A 17,025-nucleotide genomic window follows, 5' to 3' on the forward strand; every position below is an offset into this window, starting at 1 on the left:
CCCTCAGTTCCGAAGCTGCTCTATTCCGTTTGTTTTGTTGCTTTTTAAAAGTGTGCTTTGTAGCCTAATAGCGACTTTACCCAGGCTCGGATCCACTCCTTGCGTCCGTGGACTACCTCTCTCCATTGTTCTTCGTGGCCTTTCTCCGCTGGAGATCTGTTAGCGGATTGTCTGACTGACCGACTGACTACAACCTTTTTGTATACGGTATTTAATTTGTTTTGGTGTGATGTATACCGTGATGATTTATGTAGCTAGTAGTAGATGAGGACTTATTAAGATTGGATAAGCTTTATGGTTGTGTGGTAAAATAATTGTTATTTTGATTGTATGATTGATACTGGGTTTACGCTACACTTGTATGAACGGACAAACATTGGGTGACTAAGGTCACTTTAGTTCCCTGAACTCTTTTAGGCCCCAGGACCTTTCTGGAGGAACCAGAACTCATGTGTTTAATTATTGTGTGTGATCATTTGTTGGTAATACAACCCACGCAAAAGAATACCGTCATTTCCAATGTTTTAAGGGTTTATTAAAAGTGTATTTCCAGTCCTTTGTATTGGTGTAGACATGACGGACCAGATGGGACTCATTCCCTCCCAAACCAAAAGGAGAAACCAATATTTTCTCTGGTAGGCACAACCTACCTGGCACCCCTATAAATAATAACCTCAAGTCAAAACCGTTAGTGTGTTGATGAGCGTGGTGTGTGTTGATGATTGATAGTGTAGCCTCAATCATGTATAGTAATGATTAAACGTAGTAGTACATAATTAAACGGCCACCAGAAGTTAAAGCAGACTGACAAATCTCTCTCCTCTCTCATGTTTATTTATATAGTATGGGTTTCCTCCTGAACCAGACTGGTAACGGTCACCTCCACTCCCACGGGGGTCATGGTCACTCACACGGTGTTCCCCCTCCACCCTCACATGGCCACAGCCACGGTGGCCCCCCAGCCCAGGGGCCCCAGGGCAGCCTGGCAGTCAGGGCAGCCTTCATCCATGCACTGGGAGACCTGGTCCAGAGTATAGGGGTCCTCATAGCTGCCTACATCGTACGCTTCAAGGTAGGCTGCAACGTCTGACCTGGGAGCAGGAAGAGGGGTTAAAGATCCATTTATTTTGGAACTGTTTAATGTTGAAGGGATGAATGGGATGGTTTAAGGGCTTTCTTGGTCGGGCCAGGGTTGTGTTCATTAGTCCATGCAACAGGAAAAAGTTGTATAACATTTTGCAATGGAAAACCCAAATTACCGTTTCTTATTGCAGGGTTTCCCAAACTCTGTTCTGGGGTCCCCCTTGGGAGCATGTTTTGGCTTTGTACCTATAGTCCTGCCCCCCCCCCCCCTGGCAGCATGTTTTGGTTTCGCCCTAGCACTACACAACTGATTCAAATCATCAATGCTTGATGAGTCGGTTATTTGATTCAGCTGTGTAGTGCTACGGCTAAATCCAAAACCTGTGTTCAGGGGGAGACCCAGGACAGAGTTCGGGAAACCCTGCCTTATTGGACGAGTCCACATAGAAAGGAACTATTTGTCTGTTTCCTTCAGTTTGTGCCTAACGACCAAGCTGTTAGATTGACCTGACCTTTGCCCCCCCCTAGCCAGAGTACAAGCTGGCGGACCCCATCTGTACCTACATCTTCTCTATCCTGGTGCTGTTCACAACGATACGCATCATACGGGACACGGGAGTCATCGTCCTCGAGGGTGAGACAACGGCTACATGTATTACAGTTCATATATTAGCCCAGTGTTTCCAAACTCCAGTCCCCCCAACAGTACACATTGTTGTAGCCCTGGACAAACTCACCTGATTCCACTCAGAGGGGATGATGATTAGTTGAATCAGGGGTTTGTCTGGGGCTACAACAAAACTGTGTTGGGAACCTGTGTACTGTGTGATTTAGATCAGTGGTTCTCAGTCCTGGTCTTGGGGGCATAAAGGGGTGCACATTTTAGTTTAAGCCCTAGCACTCACACTTGATTCAACTCATCAAGCCTTATATTTGCTAGGGCAAAAGCAAAACGTGCTGTCAGGGGGGGCCCCAGGACCAGTAATAGGAACCGCTGATCTAGATCATACCATCATGTCCTGGAGGGACGGTGATAAACTACGTCATATTTCTGCTCGTTGTTAACCAGACAGATCTACTGTCATCAGAACAAATGCTTATTCTAGTCACTTCCTGTCTGACACGGCCATGAACTCTAACCATGATTATATAGATCTGCTTTAATATACTTAGTCCTGCACTAAAACACACTTTCAATTGCCTGATCTGGAGCTGTAAAAATGTCCCATAGTGTTTAAATAATAGTAGATTGTTCTCACGCTATGAAAGGGACAAGTCTTTTGCTAGCAACTTACTGTACATGGCAACAAGACTCGCTAGAGAGAAACAATGTTGACGTTCTGAGTGTCATGAAACTGAAAGTGTGTTTTGCTGTTAGGGGCACCCAGGCATGTGGACGTTCAGCGAATCAGAGAAGACCTTCTGAAGTTGGAGGACGTCCAATCAGTTGACGAGCTCAACGTGTGGGCATTAACCGGTGACAAGACCTCCGCCCTCGCACACCTGCTGCTCTGTGAGTGACCTTTGACTTCCTCTCCTTTGTTAGTTGTACACATGGCATGTGGAGTGCATTCTGTTGATGGGTTTAGGAACTCTACACTCTGGTTGTATCTCATAGTCTATCTGTGATTTTTATTTAACTAGGCAAGTCAGTTAAGAATAAATTCTTATTTACAATGATGCTGTGCCAATTGTGCGCCGCCCTAAGGGACTCCCAATCACGGCCGGTTGTGATTCGGCCTGGAATCGAACCAGGGTCTGTATTGATGCCTCTAGCCCTGAGATGCAGTATCTTAGACCGCTGCGCCACTCGGGGGACTAAAGGCGTGCACATTCTTCACATCCTATGTCCTCGACCCTTCTCAACTGTATTGGAGAAGTTCCAAGGTCCTTCCCTCGGACCTACTTCTCCAATGGATTTTAACAAGGAGGCGTCGAGAGGATGTGAGGAATCAATGAAAGATAAATGAAGAGCCAGTGTCCTAACCTATTTCTGTGCATTGTACTTCTAGCGCCCTCTAGTGCCAGTGCGTGGGAGGACGTGCAGGCCAAGGCCAGACACCTGTTGATCCACACCTACGGCCTGACCAAGTGCACCGTGCAGGTCCAGACACACAGAAACAGGGCTACACGCACCTGTACACACTGCCGAGAGTCCACCGCATAGCCTGAATTAAACACACACAGTCTGAGGACGTTAAACCAGACTGGTGCCAAAGCGTAGTGAACTGATCTGGTCTATGCCATCGCCAGGATATTCGGACTGACAGTCAGATGCACATTTTATTTTTAAAGGACAGCTGATTCCTCCTGGGCTGTTGACCTGCTTGCAAAGCTTTCTGAAGAGGGGTTGAAAGAATCTTAACTTTCCAACAAAAACAAAAGATCTATAATCACCATTAAAGCCTGTAAATGTTCAACATTGTTCCTTTTTTTGGTACTTCTATAATTGAACTGTGTTAATGTTTGTTTGAGCGCTCTATACTTTGACTGTAGGTGTTATATTGTTTCCAGTGGGGAAACAACAGGGAATGTGTCTCTGGGTTTATCTTAATTCTATTTCTTTGATTCCTTGCATCCTCTCTTCTTGCTGCCTCAACACATCGGAGGAGAAGTTCAGAGGGAGGGAGGGGGGGGGGGGGGGGGCGCATCAGATTCAGGACAATTAAGATTCACTGTCTGTCATCCTCTCCTCACAAGGTAGAACCACTGGGATCTACTCTGACCTGTTAAGGACCAATCCTAACACGATATGCACCTGTATGTAAAGTCTGGCACGCCAATGCAACAACTTACACAGAAATGCAAGTTAACTGTGTGATTATCTGACGTTAGTATTGGTCTTCTAGTGTATCAGTGTTTGACTAGGTTGATGTGAGGCTGTGTCTGAATGCTACTAGCTGTCCAATCCTTTCTTCCTCTGAGGAGTTGAGGAAACAAGGACAAAGTTAATTGGCGGAGAGGATCCAAGGTCCTACCCTCTGACGACCAATGAGCTTTGAGAGGAATTGAGGGGGGGGGACTGAGGAAGCTAGTAACGTTTTCAGGCACAGCCAGAAATGAGGCCCAGGCTGTCTCTAAAAGGTTAATTCATACATCTGATTGTATTATTGATCTGATGACCGTGTCCATATTGCCTTTGCTAATGTGTTTGAAAATGGCTTCTCCTTTACTGACCGTGTTGAACCAGTAGACAGAGAGGATGTGTTATGTTGAAAGGGTGATCTGAATTTAGAGTACTGACCACACACACTGTGTTGTTTCTTTAACAGGAAACTGACTTTGAATCATGTTTAATACATGACTACTGCTTCTAGTTAATATCAGCCAGTTTTATTTGCTTATCAGATTGATTCTGTCAACATTTCAGAAATGCAGTATTGTTCCATAAGCATTGAGGGCTGTGAGATGCCAATATTTATCATATGCATAATTCAGTCATTGTGTGCGTATATAAATACATTTGGCATTGTCTTCGGGTCTTGGTTGGTTCCTTAAACCACTGTCAGTCTTCCTGTCCAAGCTTATCAACATGTTGAGTGGAACAGACTAAAATGACATTTTCTTTAACTGCAAATCAGTTCAGTATATGCATTACCTGCCTTGTTGCTCTTGTTTTGATTTATTTAATTTTAAAAGGTATTTGGTCTCATGTCAGGGTTGGCTCTCTACAGCAGCACTCACCAGTGTTTCATTGATTTGCACATTCATTCCTTCAGTCTGAACACTTAAGGCTCTGCTCCTATATCCATACTTGTGTACTACGGATACGTCCCAAATGGCATACTTTAAGTGGTATACTAATATGGGCATTGGAACCGAGACTTCTATTCCCTTAACATCAGGATGCAGTATTACCTGGTTGATCACATGATCAGCTGTTTGTTTAAATGATTCATGGTTATCAGAGTTAATTTATCACTAGACTGAGACCTGTCTGAGTCTGTCACTCTCACTTCCCTTTACTCAACTGGCAGATCCATTGACTGGAAACATGTGAATAAAGAACCTGTTACATTTAGAAATAAATGTCTTTTGAACACTGACTTAAAGAGTGGTGGTTTGTTCTGCTTCTAAAGGGGACTAGAGCAGAGTTTTTCAACACAGGATGCTGCTGGTAAGCTTCCTTGACTTAGCCAAAATACTTTTCCCTTTTCTAGCTAAAATAGACTTAGTTTACACTTGTATATTCCATTAACTGTGGGGAGGTCAAAATATTTCAATGTTTCTGACTTTGCCTGGCCACGATCCTTTACCCAATAAGACCGAATTTGAGTGAGAAACAGGAAGGGGGTCCCTGGGGCACCGGTTTTCCCGGGTTGGGGGTTCCTGACCTTGACTCCCTGGGCAAGCCCATGAATTAGCAGTTTCTGACCTCCGGTTCTCTAGTTACACCAACAGTATTTTTGTTGTGGTCCTGGACAAGCACACCTGATTCTAATCATCAAGCCCTTACAGTTTAATCAGGTGTTTTTGTATGGGCTACAACAAGTGTGTGCTGTTGGACTGGATTTGGGAAATACTGAAAGTGGAGATCCTGTTTGTGCTGTTGTATTACAATCAGTAGGAGGGTGTCAACAGAAGTGACAATCATCCCGATGTACTAATTAGGCCTACATACCGTCAACTCATCGCCATAAAAACAGCCAACAGACCCACAAAAGGAAACTAAATGTAATTTTTATTTTCCAAGTCCGACGCGTCATCTGAAGAGGTTTTTGTATGTCTGTAGTTGCTGGGTCGAGAGAGAGGGAGTCATCCTCTGTAAAGACTGGAGGAAGTATCGGTGTTTGATACTAGAAGCTTCCATACTTTCATCCTGGAGGGTCAACAGAGCCGCCTGCAGACAACATTACAGTTAAACCCCAGCAGCACTCATTCTATGGTATAAACAAACATGTTTCTGAATCTCTCCTATGGTTAAAACATGCCATTTTCTGAAAGTGACTGGTGAAGAAAGCATTGTCTATACTTTAGGGACAGGTGTATTGGTGTACTCTATACCTCATTGTGAAGGATTAAAGGGACAGGTACAGTATGTATTTACAGGGGAGGTGTGTTTTGGTACTCTGTACCTCTCTGCACAGGTTCTCCAGGTCTGCTCCAGAGTAGAGGTCAGTGTGTCTAGCCAGCTCCTCCAGACACACATCATCATCCAGAGGCATCTTCTCTGTACACACCTGCAGGATGGACACACGCGCCTGGAGAAAGAGGGGTGATCAGTTCAGGTGGTAATAGTTACCTGTAGGTCAGGTGAAGGTGGTAATAATTACCTGTAGTTCGGGTGGTAATAGTTACCTGTAGTTCAGGTGGTAATAGTTACCTGTAGGTCAGGTGACGGTGGTAATAGTTACCTGTAGGTCAGGTGGTAATAGTTACCTGTAGGTCAGGTGACGGTGGTAATAGTTACCTGTAGGTCAGGTGACGGTGGTAATAGTTACCTGTAGGTCAGGTGACGGTGGTAATAGTTACCTGTAGGTCAGGTGACGGTGGTAATAGTTACCTGTAGGTCAGGTGGTAATAGTTACCTGTAGGTCAGGTGGTAATAGTTACCTGTAGGTCAGGTGACGGTGGTAATAGTTACCTGTAGGTCAGGTGAAGGTGGTAATAGTTACCTGTAGTTCGGGTGGTAATAGTTACCTGTAGTTCGGGTGGTAATAGTTACCTGTAGGTCAGGTGACGGTGGTAATAGTTACCTGTAGGTCAGGTGACGGTGGTAATAGTTACCTGTAGGTCAGGTGACGGTGGTAATAGTTACCTGTAGGTCAGGTGAAGGTGGTAATAGTTACCTGTAGTTCAGGTGGTAATAGTTACCTGTAGTTCAGGTGGTAATAGTTACCTGTAGGTCAGGTGGTAATAGTTACCTGTAGGTCAGGTGGTAATAGTTACCTGTAGGTCAGGTGGTAATAGTTACCTGTAGGTCAGGTGGTAATAGTTACCTGTAGGTCAGGTGGTAATAGTTACCTGTAGGTCAGGTGGTAATAGTTACCTGTAGGTCAGGTGGTAATAGTTACCTGTAGGTCAGGTGGTAATAGTTACCTGTAGGTCAGGTGGTAATAGTTACCTGTAGGTCAGGTGGTAATAGTTACCTGTAGGTCAGGTGGTAATAGTTACCTGTAGGTCAGGTGGTAATAGTTACCTGTAGGTCAGGTGGTAATAGTTACCTGTAGGTCAGGTGGTAATAGTTACCTGTAGTTCAGGTGGTAATAGTTACCTGTAGTTCAGGTGAAGGTGGTAATAGTTACCTGTAGTTCAGGTGAAGGTGGTAATAGTTACCTGTAGGTCGGGTGGTAATAGTTACCTGTAGGTCAGGTGGTAATAGTTACCTGTAGGTCAGGTGAAGGTGGTAATAGTTACCTGTAGGTCAGGTGGTAAGTTACCTGTAGGTCAGGTGGTAATAGTTACCTGTAGGTCAGGTGGTAATAGTTACCTGTAGGTCAGGTGAAGGTGGTAATAGTTACCTGTAGGTCAGGTGGTAATAGTTACCTGTAGGTCAGGTGGTAATAGTTACCTGTAGGTCAGGTGGTAATAGTTACCTGTAGGTCAGGTGGTAATAGTTACCTGTAGGTCAGGTGGTAATAGTTACCTGTAGGTCAGGTGGTAATAGTTACCTGTAGGTCAGGTGAAGGTGGTAATAGTTACCTGTAGGTCAGGTGAAGGTGGTAATAGTTACCTGTAGGTCAGGTGGAGGTACGTAGATGATCTGGTCCAGTCTTCCAGGCCTTAGGAGGGCACTGTCCAGAGAGTCTGGTCTGTTAGTGGCCGCTACGATCATCACGTCCTTGTTACACACCTCCTGGTACTCCAACTGACAGGGAGGGCAGACAGGACATCATGTTAACAACGACAGAAGCAATTGTCCGAGCGTTTGAAGCGATCAGTTTGAGCAATGTGAAGCGCAGAATCGATATAAGTGTGCTGTTGGTGTGTATGTTTTTGTATGATTATATGGTGTATGTTTCTTTTCTTTTTTCTTATTTTTCTCCCCCATTTCATGGTATCCAATTGGTAGTTACAGTCTTGTCTCATTGCTGCAACTCCCGTACGGACTCGGGAGAGGCCGAGGTCGAGAGCCATGCGTCCTCCGAAACACAACCCAACCAAGCCGCACTGCTTCTTGACACAATCCACATCCAACCCGGAAGCCAGCCGCACCAATGTGTCGGAGGAAACACCGTACACCTAGCGACCTGGTCAGCGTGCACTGCGCCCGGCCCGCCACAGGAGTCGCTAGTGAGCGATGAGACAAGGATATCCCTGCCGGCCAAATCCTCCCTAACCCGGACGACGCTAGGCCAATTGTGCGCCTCCCGGTCGCGGCCGGCTGCGAGCCTGGCTTCGAACCCAGAATCTCTGGTGGCACAGCTAGCACTGCAATGCAGTGCCTTAGACCACTGCGCCACCAGGGAGGCCGCGGTGTATGTTTCCTTAAACAACCAGTTCTGATTGGTGCTCTAGTAGTAGGATGTAATGTCTGACATGTTCCTGTTGGTGGCGCTCCTCCACTCCCTCAGCCTGTAGGATCTTCCCTGCTCCTCTCCTCTCCAGGGTCCTAAAGCCTACCCCGTCCAGCTCATTCAGCAGCACAGACAGGAGGCGCGTCTGAGCACTCTGAGGGACATGGCCTTCTGACCGGGAGCCAATCAGAGAGTCCACCTCATCCAGGAACAGGATGGAGGGAGCGCAGGCCCGTGCCTGACGAAAGAGCTGCATACAGGAACACACCACAAGGTTATACACGTGAACACAATAACATCTACCAAAGTGATTATATTGATTAAAGCATGACAGCAACATTCCTCCAAAGTTGAACTGCTTCAAAATATGTCTAACACTGCATGCTAGTACAAGAAAAATAGGAACATTTGAGTTAAGACGAGGGGCTCTCCAAACCCCTACCTGAGCCAGGGCCTTCTCTGAATCTCCTACATATGGAGAGTAGAGGTCAGCCCCGCTGACTGACAGGAAGCAGCAGTGGGAGGAGGTGGCTGCAGCCCTGACCAGGGTGGTCTTAGCACAGCCTGGGGGACCGTACAGCAACACCCCCCTGGGACGGGACAGACCCAGACGCACAAACGCCTCCGGGTAACGCATCGGCCACTCTATACTCTACAAGGAGGAAGCAGAAACAGAGGACAGGAAGTCATGACACGTCTCAAATGACACCCTATTCACCTTACTCTCTAGTGCACTACTCTGGAGCAGAGCCGTGTGTCTGTTGCATCTGTTATTGCCTGTTGCTCTTCAGTGCTTGGTCAAATGAATAAAGGAATGCTGCTGTTTTCCCAGTATAGTTCCACCAGTACCTGTTGTAGTTTGACTTTGACTTCCTCCAGGCCTCCTATCTGTTCCCAGGAGACGGCTGGGAGGTCTGTCCGTCCCAGACTGCCTCTCAGACAGGATGGACGGACAGTCTTCAGGGCAGACAGGAAGTGTTCCATGGTGATAGTCTGCTCCCCTGAACCCTGACAACATACACAACACACAGCAGGAGACAATGTTAAGACTTTATCTCAATGACAATAACCTGGATAGAAGTTAGAACGTGTGTGTGTGTGTGTGTGTGTGTGTGTGGATGATCCGGCTCAAAGAACCAATATGAGCTGACTTTACAGTGTGTCTATGCTTACCTGTGTGTTGTGTCGTATAGCCAGCATGGCAGCCTCACGGCAGAGAGCACTGAGGTCAGCACCCACATACCCTGTAGTCCTCTGGGCCAGCTCTGCCCAGTCCACACTGACACACACTGGCATGGCCCGGCACAGCACTGACAGGATGGATAACCGCTGCTGTGCTGTGGGGGCACCGATAACCACCTGGACAACAGAGAGAGGAAACAGTACATTACATTACAGACAGGATGGACAACTACTGCTGCACCGATAACCACCTGGACAACAGAGAGAGGAAACAGTACATTACATTACAGACAGGATGGACAACTACTGCTGCACCAATGACTACCTGGAGGCAACAGGCACAGGATAGAATGTTACTGCACAGACCAACACACTCATTATTGTACCTCTGTTGAACTTTCTGCTTTGAATTAAGTTTGAATAACAACATTAAGTCACCTCTCTGTCGAACCTCCCGGGCCTCCGTAGCGCCGGGTCCAAGCTGTCCGGCTGATTAGTGGCTCCTACGATGAGGAAGCGATCTGATTGGTCCATGCCGTCCATGAGCGTGAGCAGTTGAGCGACCAGCCGGTTCTCGGGTGCGGAGGATCCAGTCCGTCTGGGACAGAGAGAGTCCAGCTCATCCAGGAACAACACACAAGGCCCTTCCTCTGCCGCTGCCCGCGCCCGACCAAACACCGCCCGCAACCTCTCCTCACTCTCCCCTGGCCGAGACCCTACTACCTTGGGCGTGGAGGAGGCAAGGTAAAGTACAATTACATTCAGCCAGTATGTGTGTGTATTGTGTAACATCGAGCCCACAAGCTAAACAACATGTAAGAAGGCTGGGTAAATCTTGCTTCATGTAAGCAAGTATTCAAGTGTGTGTTGTGTAATACTCTGTGTGTGTATATGCATGCATATTTATGTGACTGTGTGTGTGCATTCATGTTTATATGTGTATATATGTACTCTTACCTCTGGTCCTCGGACTGTGATCAAGCTGGCCCCCACCTCCCCCACCAGGCAGCGGACCAGCAGGGTCTTTCCGACCCCCGGCGGCCCAGCAAGGAGCACTCCTCTGGGGCAGTACAGACCCAGGGAGCCCAGGGTAGCAGGGTACTGCAGAGGCAGGCGCAACATCTCTCTCAGACACGCTGACACCTAGAATCGCAGACAATAAAGACATGATTAGACAGACACTGAAGGGTCTTTCTCTCCTTCACCTCAATAGTCTACAGTGACTTCCTCCACTCGTCTCCTCTCCTCCAACTGCACTGACTAACTGAAGACTTCAGGAGAAGAGAAAAGAGATTCAAGAGGCATCCTAGAGTCCATATTGCTTTCAGCTACTGAGTCACATCAGAGTGAACGATGTGACAATTGAAATTGACTTTTGAGGAGGACAGGAGAAGACGTCACTGTAGATTATTGAGGAGGACAGGAGAATACGTCATTGTAGATTATTGAGAAGGAGGACAGGAGAATACGTCATTGTAGATTATTGAGAAGGAGGACAGGAGAATTCGTCACTGTAGATTATTGAGAAGGAGAACAGGAGAAGACATCACTGTAGATTATTGAGAAGGAGCATCTTCCTGGGTCCTCACCTCCTCCAGTCCTCCCAGTAGGACCTGGGGCTGCTCCTGGAGCTGTCCTCTGTAGTACCGGAGGGTCCTCGTCCCCATTATTTCCACCCCTGTCTTAGATGTAACCAAACCAGTCACGGTGGACTCTGGGTTCAGGCTCTCGATGACGATCAGTTTAATGTCCGTGTCATGGTCACCCACATCTATCACGTGCTTCTGGTGGACATATGTCCCTTTCAGCATGTCCTTCACTAGTTCATGGATGAAACTGGGAGGAGTGGTTTTCCGGAACTCCACACTCTGAACCACCACTGTTATTCTGATGCCTTTCAGCTTGGGGCAGGAGACTGGGGTGAGGCTACGACTTAGGCATGGGCTGGGGGGAAGTGGGCTAGAGCTGAGGTGTGTGGGTGTAGCTTTGTTTAAGATAAGATTTGAAGAACAACATTTCATATCTATCTGTATGAATCCGTCAGTCAGGTCAGGCCTGGGCCAGGCAGTACAGAGACAGGACCCTCCAGACAGAGCCACCAGAACAGGAGAGCCCAGCCCCAACCCCAGAGAGGACATCAGCCCTGGGCCAAGTCTGACCCTCTGGGTTCCCCGGTCCGCTGGGTCCATTGGCAGCACTCTCAGAGACACCTCCTCCTCCTCCATCGCCGTCACAGCTGGAGAGAAGACACAGGCTTGTCTGTGGGAGGCAGAGATTGAGAGACAGGGATATGGGGTTTATTCATCAAGAACTCTCTCAATGAAATACAGACACTAACTGACAGACACACACAATCACATTTACTTTTCTTGTTTATGAGATACAGATTATTTTCAAGTTATTTTCATCATATATTATTGTTTTTGTTGTAGTTTGTTTTAGTTTTAATATAATCTTTCAATAATTAATAACATTCATGACGTGACAATATTTTTATAAATACGCATTGCATAATAGAAGGCAGACATTTCAAAGATAAATACTGACATTTGTTGGACAGAGATAATCACCTGAACTTTTCATACATTTAGAAATATTAGATGGCAGACCACTACTGATAAAAAAGTTATGCTTGTAATTTTGCTTGTATACAGTTGTTAATGACATTTTTATTTAATGATACTCATTGAGTGCTGTTTTTTATATCTCTTTTCAAGTCTTTTTGTGGTCCCCTTTTCCTGAGGGGAAGAGACAGGCTATTTCTTACCACTGTTTGATGGATGGGTACCTTCATTGGAGCTGGAAGTGTCTGGGGGCAGAGGAGGGTAGCCACTACGGAGGTGGGAGGCAGCCGGAGTACTGGCAAGGTTTGGTGGATCGTCATCATGAGCCTCCATTTGAGAGGACCAGTCTGCTGCAGGACCTGTGTCATCAGGGAGGGAAGTGTCTCGTGATGGCTCTTCTCTGGCAGACTCGAAGCTGTCATCGTTCTCCTCCTCATTGTGGCTGTTGCTCTCGGGTTTGTGATGTTTCTCCTCTTGACCTCTCTGTTCCCTTGTCCTGCAATCCTTCACCTGGTGGTCCATGGCATTACAGATTTAGCAGCGGGTGGTCTGTCCTGGGTAGAATATTCTGCTGCTGTGTGGCCACAGTAGGATGTTGTTGGGGATCACGACAGCTTCACCATCAGTTCTTCTATTGGTCCGGACCTTAGGCCGTACCCCCTTAGGCCATACCCATATACCATTGTCGTCTACTGGTTTCATGGCAGGCTGAAGGAGAGTGCAATAGCGTTGCAGATACAACTCTGTCATGGTCAGAAACTCTCTACAGAACTTCAAAGGTATAGCCTTCTCGTCCACATTAAATGGGGACACCGCTTCCCAATCACTCCATTTCTGCTCATGTGCATTTTTGTTGCGCCGATTTGGGAGGGTTATGTAGGAATAGTCGTCTGCAGCAGTGATCGAACTATACTGTAAAGACAGTTTGAAGTTGGATATTCACGCTTTCAAACATCAATAGCTTTCAAACCACTTTAACCACAGACTCCAAATAAGTGTCATTATGTTGGAAAAATTGCTCACAACAATGCACAGGTCTTATTTTAACGATTTGGACATTAATTCGCTTTCCAAAGCTAATTAATATGTGGAAATGTGAGCAGCATTTTGTATTCCTAGTTGAATTAGTTAGGGAGTGTAAACAAAGTACAAACTTTTTTTACATTTGAATTTCAATAGCTCATTGGTCATGTGACATACTTGACTCAAACAAGGTCCAGAATGTCCACTGACTACCCTTCTATATTGCACACCCTTTAGTTAGTCAATTTATCTCACAAGATTTTACATGAATTTTTCAACATTTAGAATTTCAATAGCTCCTTGGTCATGTGACCTGCTGACTTCAAACAAGGTTCAGAATGTCCACTGACTATGCCTTCATATCGCACACTCTGTCTACTTTCATCTCATGCTATCAGACTTAAATCTGTAAGCCTGAGACCCAGTAGGTGTGGACATTGCTGTACAGTTGACATCCACTCAATTCTACCACTGACTAGTCTCTCATGCCCCTATGAACGGGAACACAGGGCAATAGTTTTTAATCTAAACCAGCCCTTTTTTACTGGAGTACACTAACCCCTAATTGGGGCTCTTTTCTTGACACACAGTAGCAGTTTACCAGATAAGAAGTCAAGAATATCAAAAAGTATTGTTGTAAGGGTGTATTACGTCCTGTGCTGGCCCCATTGTCATATCCATTCTGGATTCTGGGTGGTAAAATCATAGCTGAAAAAATGCCTATGTATGTGTAAACTGTATGTGGGAATGTCTTATGTCCGTCCTACATGTAGTGTTGATTCATGGAATATTCCTCAACTGCATAGATCATAAATTGCTATTGCAAATAGAAGTATTATGTTCAACAACTGATATTTTCAGATATTATTTTGACAAACATACTTTAACACACTTTGGTGGTTACAATTCATTCTCTATTGTCATAGACTTGATGGGCACTGTCATCTGTGATCTTTGTGATATGACTTTCTTGAAGCACGTACTGATGAAACTGTCACTTAATATTTTTTTCTTAGTCTACAAACACTACATTTATTCACTCTGTGATAGGGTTGGATCCTATATGCTACTTTTATTATTGTCCTGTAAATGGTTCAGTGCCTATAATTTAGGCTGTGTGTAGAATGGGGCATGAAGGAAATAACCTCTACTAGATTATAGTGATAAGGGAATCAGCATACCGTTTTGGCCTGTTTATTCATTTGCCTGTAACTATTCAGAATTCCATTATGTTTACATAAAAAAGAGAATACTTCAAAATGAGAAGATCCTGCCATGGAAAAGACGACTGGGTGGACATAAAGTGGAAAGGAGGGGAAATATCTCACACCATGCAGCAGGACACCTTCAGCTGCGGGGTCTTTGTAATGCAGGCTTGATAGTTATATTTTCTATAATGAATGGTTAGATGTTATGTGACAATTAGGTCAAAAACGTAATTTTATTTTTTGGTGTAGATGGCCAAGGAAGTTGCACAGAACTTCCACAACATCCCAAATTGATATGGAACCTTCACAAACACATGGAGCAACTGCGAAAATAAATGGCTGATATACTAAAAATGTCTGGTATGTAATGACATTTAATTCAAAGTAAATGTAAATTCTTTATTTTTATGTAGTTGTGTGGGACAGCCATATGTTCAGTTCATGCCTATGATTTCAGAGTTCAACAAAGCCAACAACTGCTTCATGTGTGCCACTGATAAAGAACCTGGATGTGGCCCAAAGACTGCCTGGGTTAGTAACTTTATTTAACATGTTAATAATCTTTTGACAACAGTGACGGCATGTATGACAATTTATGATACAACACAATGGATGACTAATCTGTCATACTGTATTGATATTTGATATTATTTATAGTGTGTTACGCTTTGTTTTGGATTGAATGTTTTGCATGCCAACGGTGGTTCCATGTGCTGTGCCTAGGAATGAAGACAAGAGTTCAACAGAGTAAAGAACACAAACTGGAAGTGCAGTCTTTGTTGTTGAAATGTATGCTATACCCCATTCACACTGAGGCTCTGAAATGTACATCAACCAGGGATAAAGAGAAAGTTAACACTGTGAAATGTTTCGTACTTATTTGAAGTAAAGTGTCTGACATGTTGGAAGATATTAAAGGTCTACAATTTCTGTTTAATTTGTCAATATTACTGTGGTTACATGTTCAGTATATGTATTGACCAGCAAACCCACTGCAGCCTACCTCACTAGCTCACTCTCCATCCCTGCTTTGGACAATTAATAACATGCCTCTCGTACTTTGTCATTTTCCTTTATGGCTGATATTATGAAAGGAGATATCTGTCTCTCTCTATTGTGTACCGCTGTTAAATACTGTGGAAAAATAAAAAACAGGGAAAATAAATACTTAGAACTAACAACTATTATAGATAAATATTAAAGACAACACTGGACAGAACCCCCTAATTCACACAACTAATATTAAATCTACAACAATGTAAAGATACATGACTATAAGTTATGCTATATGGGCGTATATCCACTGCACGCTTCTTAGGTGTGTAATTGACATGACCAAGGAGCTATTGAAATTTTACATTTTGAAAAATTATTGTAAAATCATGTGAGATGAAAATGGACAAACTAAAGGGTGTGCCCTATAGAAGGGTAGTCAGTGGACATACTGACCCTTGTTTGAAGTCAGCAGGTCACATGACCAAGGAGCTATTGAAATCTTTAATTTGGAAAAATTCATGTAAAATCTTGTGTGATGAAAATGGACAAACTAAAGGGTGTGCAATATAGAAGGGTAGTCAGTGGACGTTCTGAACCTTGTTTGAAGTCAGTAGGTCATATGACCAATGAGCTATTGAAATTAAAAAATGTAAATAAATAATTTAAAATAGTGCCAGATGTAAATCGACAAAAAAAAGTGTGCAATGTGTGTCTATGCCATCGGGTTAGCTAGAAACTTTGAATGTTTTAGGAGTAATGGTTAAAGAGCTATTGAAATTAGAAAATGTAGATTTGTCACTATGTTGACGGTCCCTAACTGCTGTTGGTGGACGTAAGGAAAACTACAGGCGAATATCCAACCTGAAACGGTCTTTACCTCGGTTTCAGCCACATACTCTCTAGTACTAGGGACCTCTCCTTCCCCAACGAAACACAGCCTGACCCAGAGTTGCTAAATTGGGAGCCATGATGGAACATTTGCTCCGTTATAAGTTGTGAAATCACATTTACCATCACCAAAATAGTTTAGCAACCCTATCCCAGCCTGATATCTACTTATGCTGTCTGGTCACGGTGGCTAGCTAGCGACGGCTAGCTGGCTGACTTCTCTAGCGAACAACACCATAAAGGCTACACATATAAAGACACAGTAGATAGTTAGCTATAGCCACTTACCAATATGAGTAGTAAACGATCTTCAACCACGTTTGTTTCACTCTTATTTCACTAGACGAATAGTTTGACAGCTAGCTAGACGCTATCATGCTGCATTTCTATGTTTACCACAGCCATGTGTGTCAAAAATGAGATGGCCAACAATACGCATTCCCTCGAACGATTTGTGGAGGTTAGCTGGTTAGGGATTATAATTAAGATTATTTTACATTGTAGTTTGTTTAGAATGGCAAGACTACAATATTTGCTCGAGAGTTGTTGATAAATAACTTTGAAGTAATGAAACATCTTGGAAGCATATGCGCGGAAGTTTCCGCCTCTTTAAAACCCCGGTTT

At 44.6% G+C, this 17,025-nt stretch overlaps 2 protein-coding genes across 4 annotated transcripts; one reads left to right on the forward strand and one right to left on the reverse strand.

Annotated features, from left to right (window-relative positions):
• The first annotated feature begins 6 nt into the window (after positions 1–6).
• On the forward strand, positions 7–5,129 carry LOC129845694 (probable proton-coupled zinc antiporter SLC30A4). The gene is made up of 5 exons (XM_055913576.1): positions 7–635; positions 844–1,072; positions 1,612–1,717; positions 2,462–2,596; positions 3,096–5,129. Exons 1-5 carry the CDS (start codon positions 574–576, stop codon positions 3,248–3,250), a joined length of 687 nt encoding a protein of 228 aa, XP_055769551.1. The 5' UTR covers positions 7–573; the 3' UTR covers positions 3,251–5,129.
• A 618-nt stretch (positions 5,130–5,747) lies between these two features.
• Positions 5,748–16,813, reverse strand: LOC129845693 (ribosome biogenesis protein SPATA5L1-like). Of its 3 annotated transcripts, none has more exons than XM_055913575.1 (12): positions 16,690–16,813; positions 12,490–12,994; positions 11,312–11,981; positions 10,680–10,865; positions 10,161–10,445; positions 9,714–9,899; positions 9,390–9,548; positions 8,983–9,192; positions 8,563–8,790; positions 7,757–7,891; positions 6,159–6,284; positions 5,748–5,923 (listed from the first exon to the last, which is right to left on the reverse strand). In XM_055913575.1, exons 3-12 carry the CDS (start codon positions 11,945–11,947, stop codon positions 5,786–5,788), a joined length of 2,289 nt encoding a protein of 762 aa, XP_055769550.1. In that variant the 5' UTR covers positions 11,948–11,981; positions 12,490–12,994; positions 16,690–16,813; the 3' UTR covers positions 5,748–5,785. The 3 variants fall into 3 exon arrangements, with proteins under 3 accessions (XP_055769550.1, XP_055769549.1, XP_055769548.1); XM_055913574.1 differs by having other exon boundaries at positions 12,490–13,198; XM_055913573.1 differs by lacking the exon at positions 12,490–12,994.
• Between the last annotated feature and the right edge of the window lie 212 nt (positions 16,814–17,025).

This window comes from Salvelinus fontinalis, unplaced genomic scaffold, assembly GCF_029448725.1.
Source record: "Salvelinus fontinalis isolate EN_2023a unplaced genomic scaffold, ASM2944872v1 scaffold_0339, whole genome shotgun sequence".
NCBI classification, from domain to species: Eukaryota; Metazoa; Chordata; class Actinopteri; order Salmoniformes; family Salmonidae; genus Salvelinus; species Salvelinus fontinalis.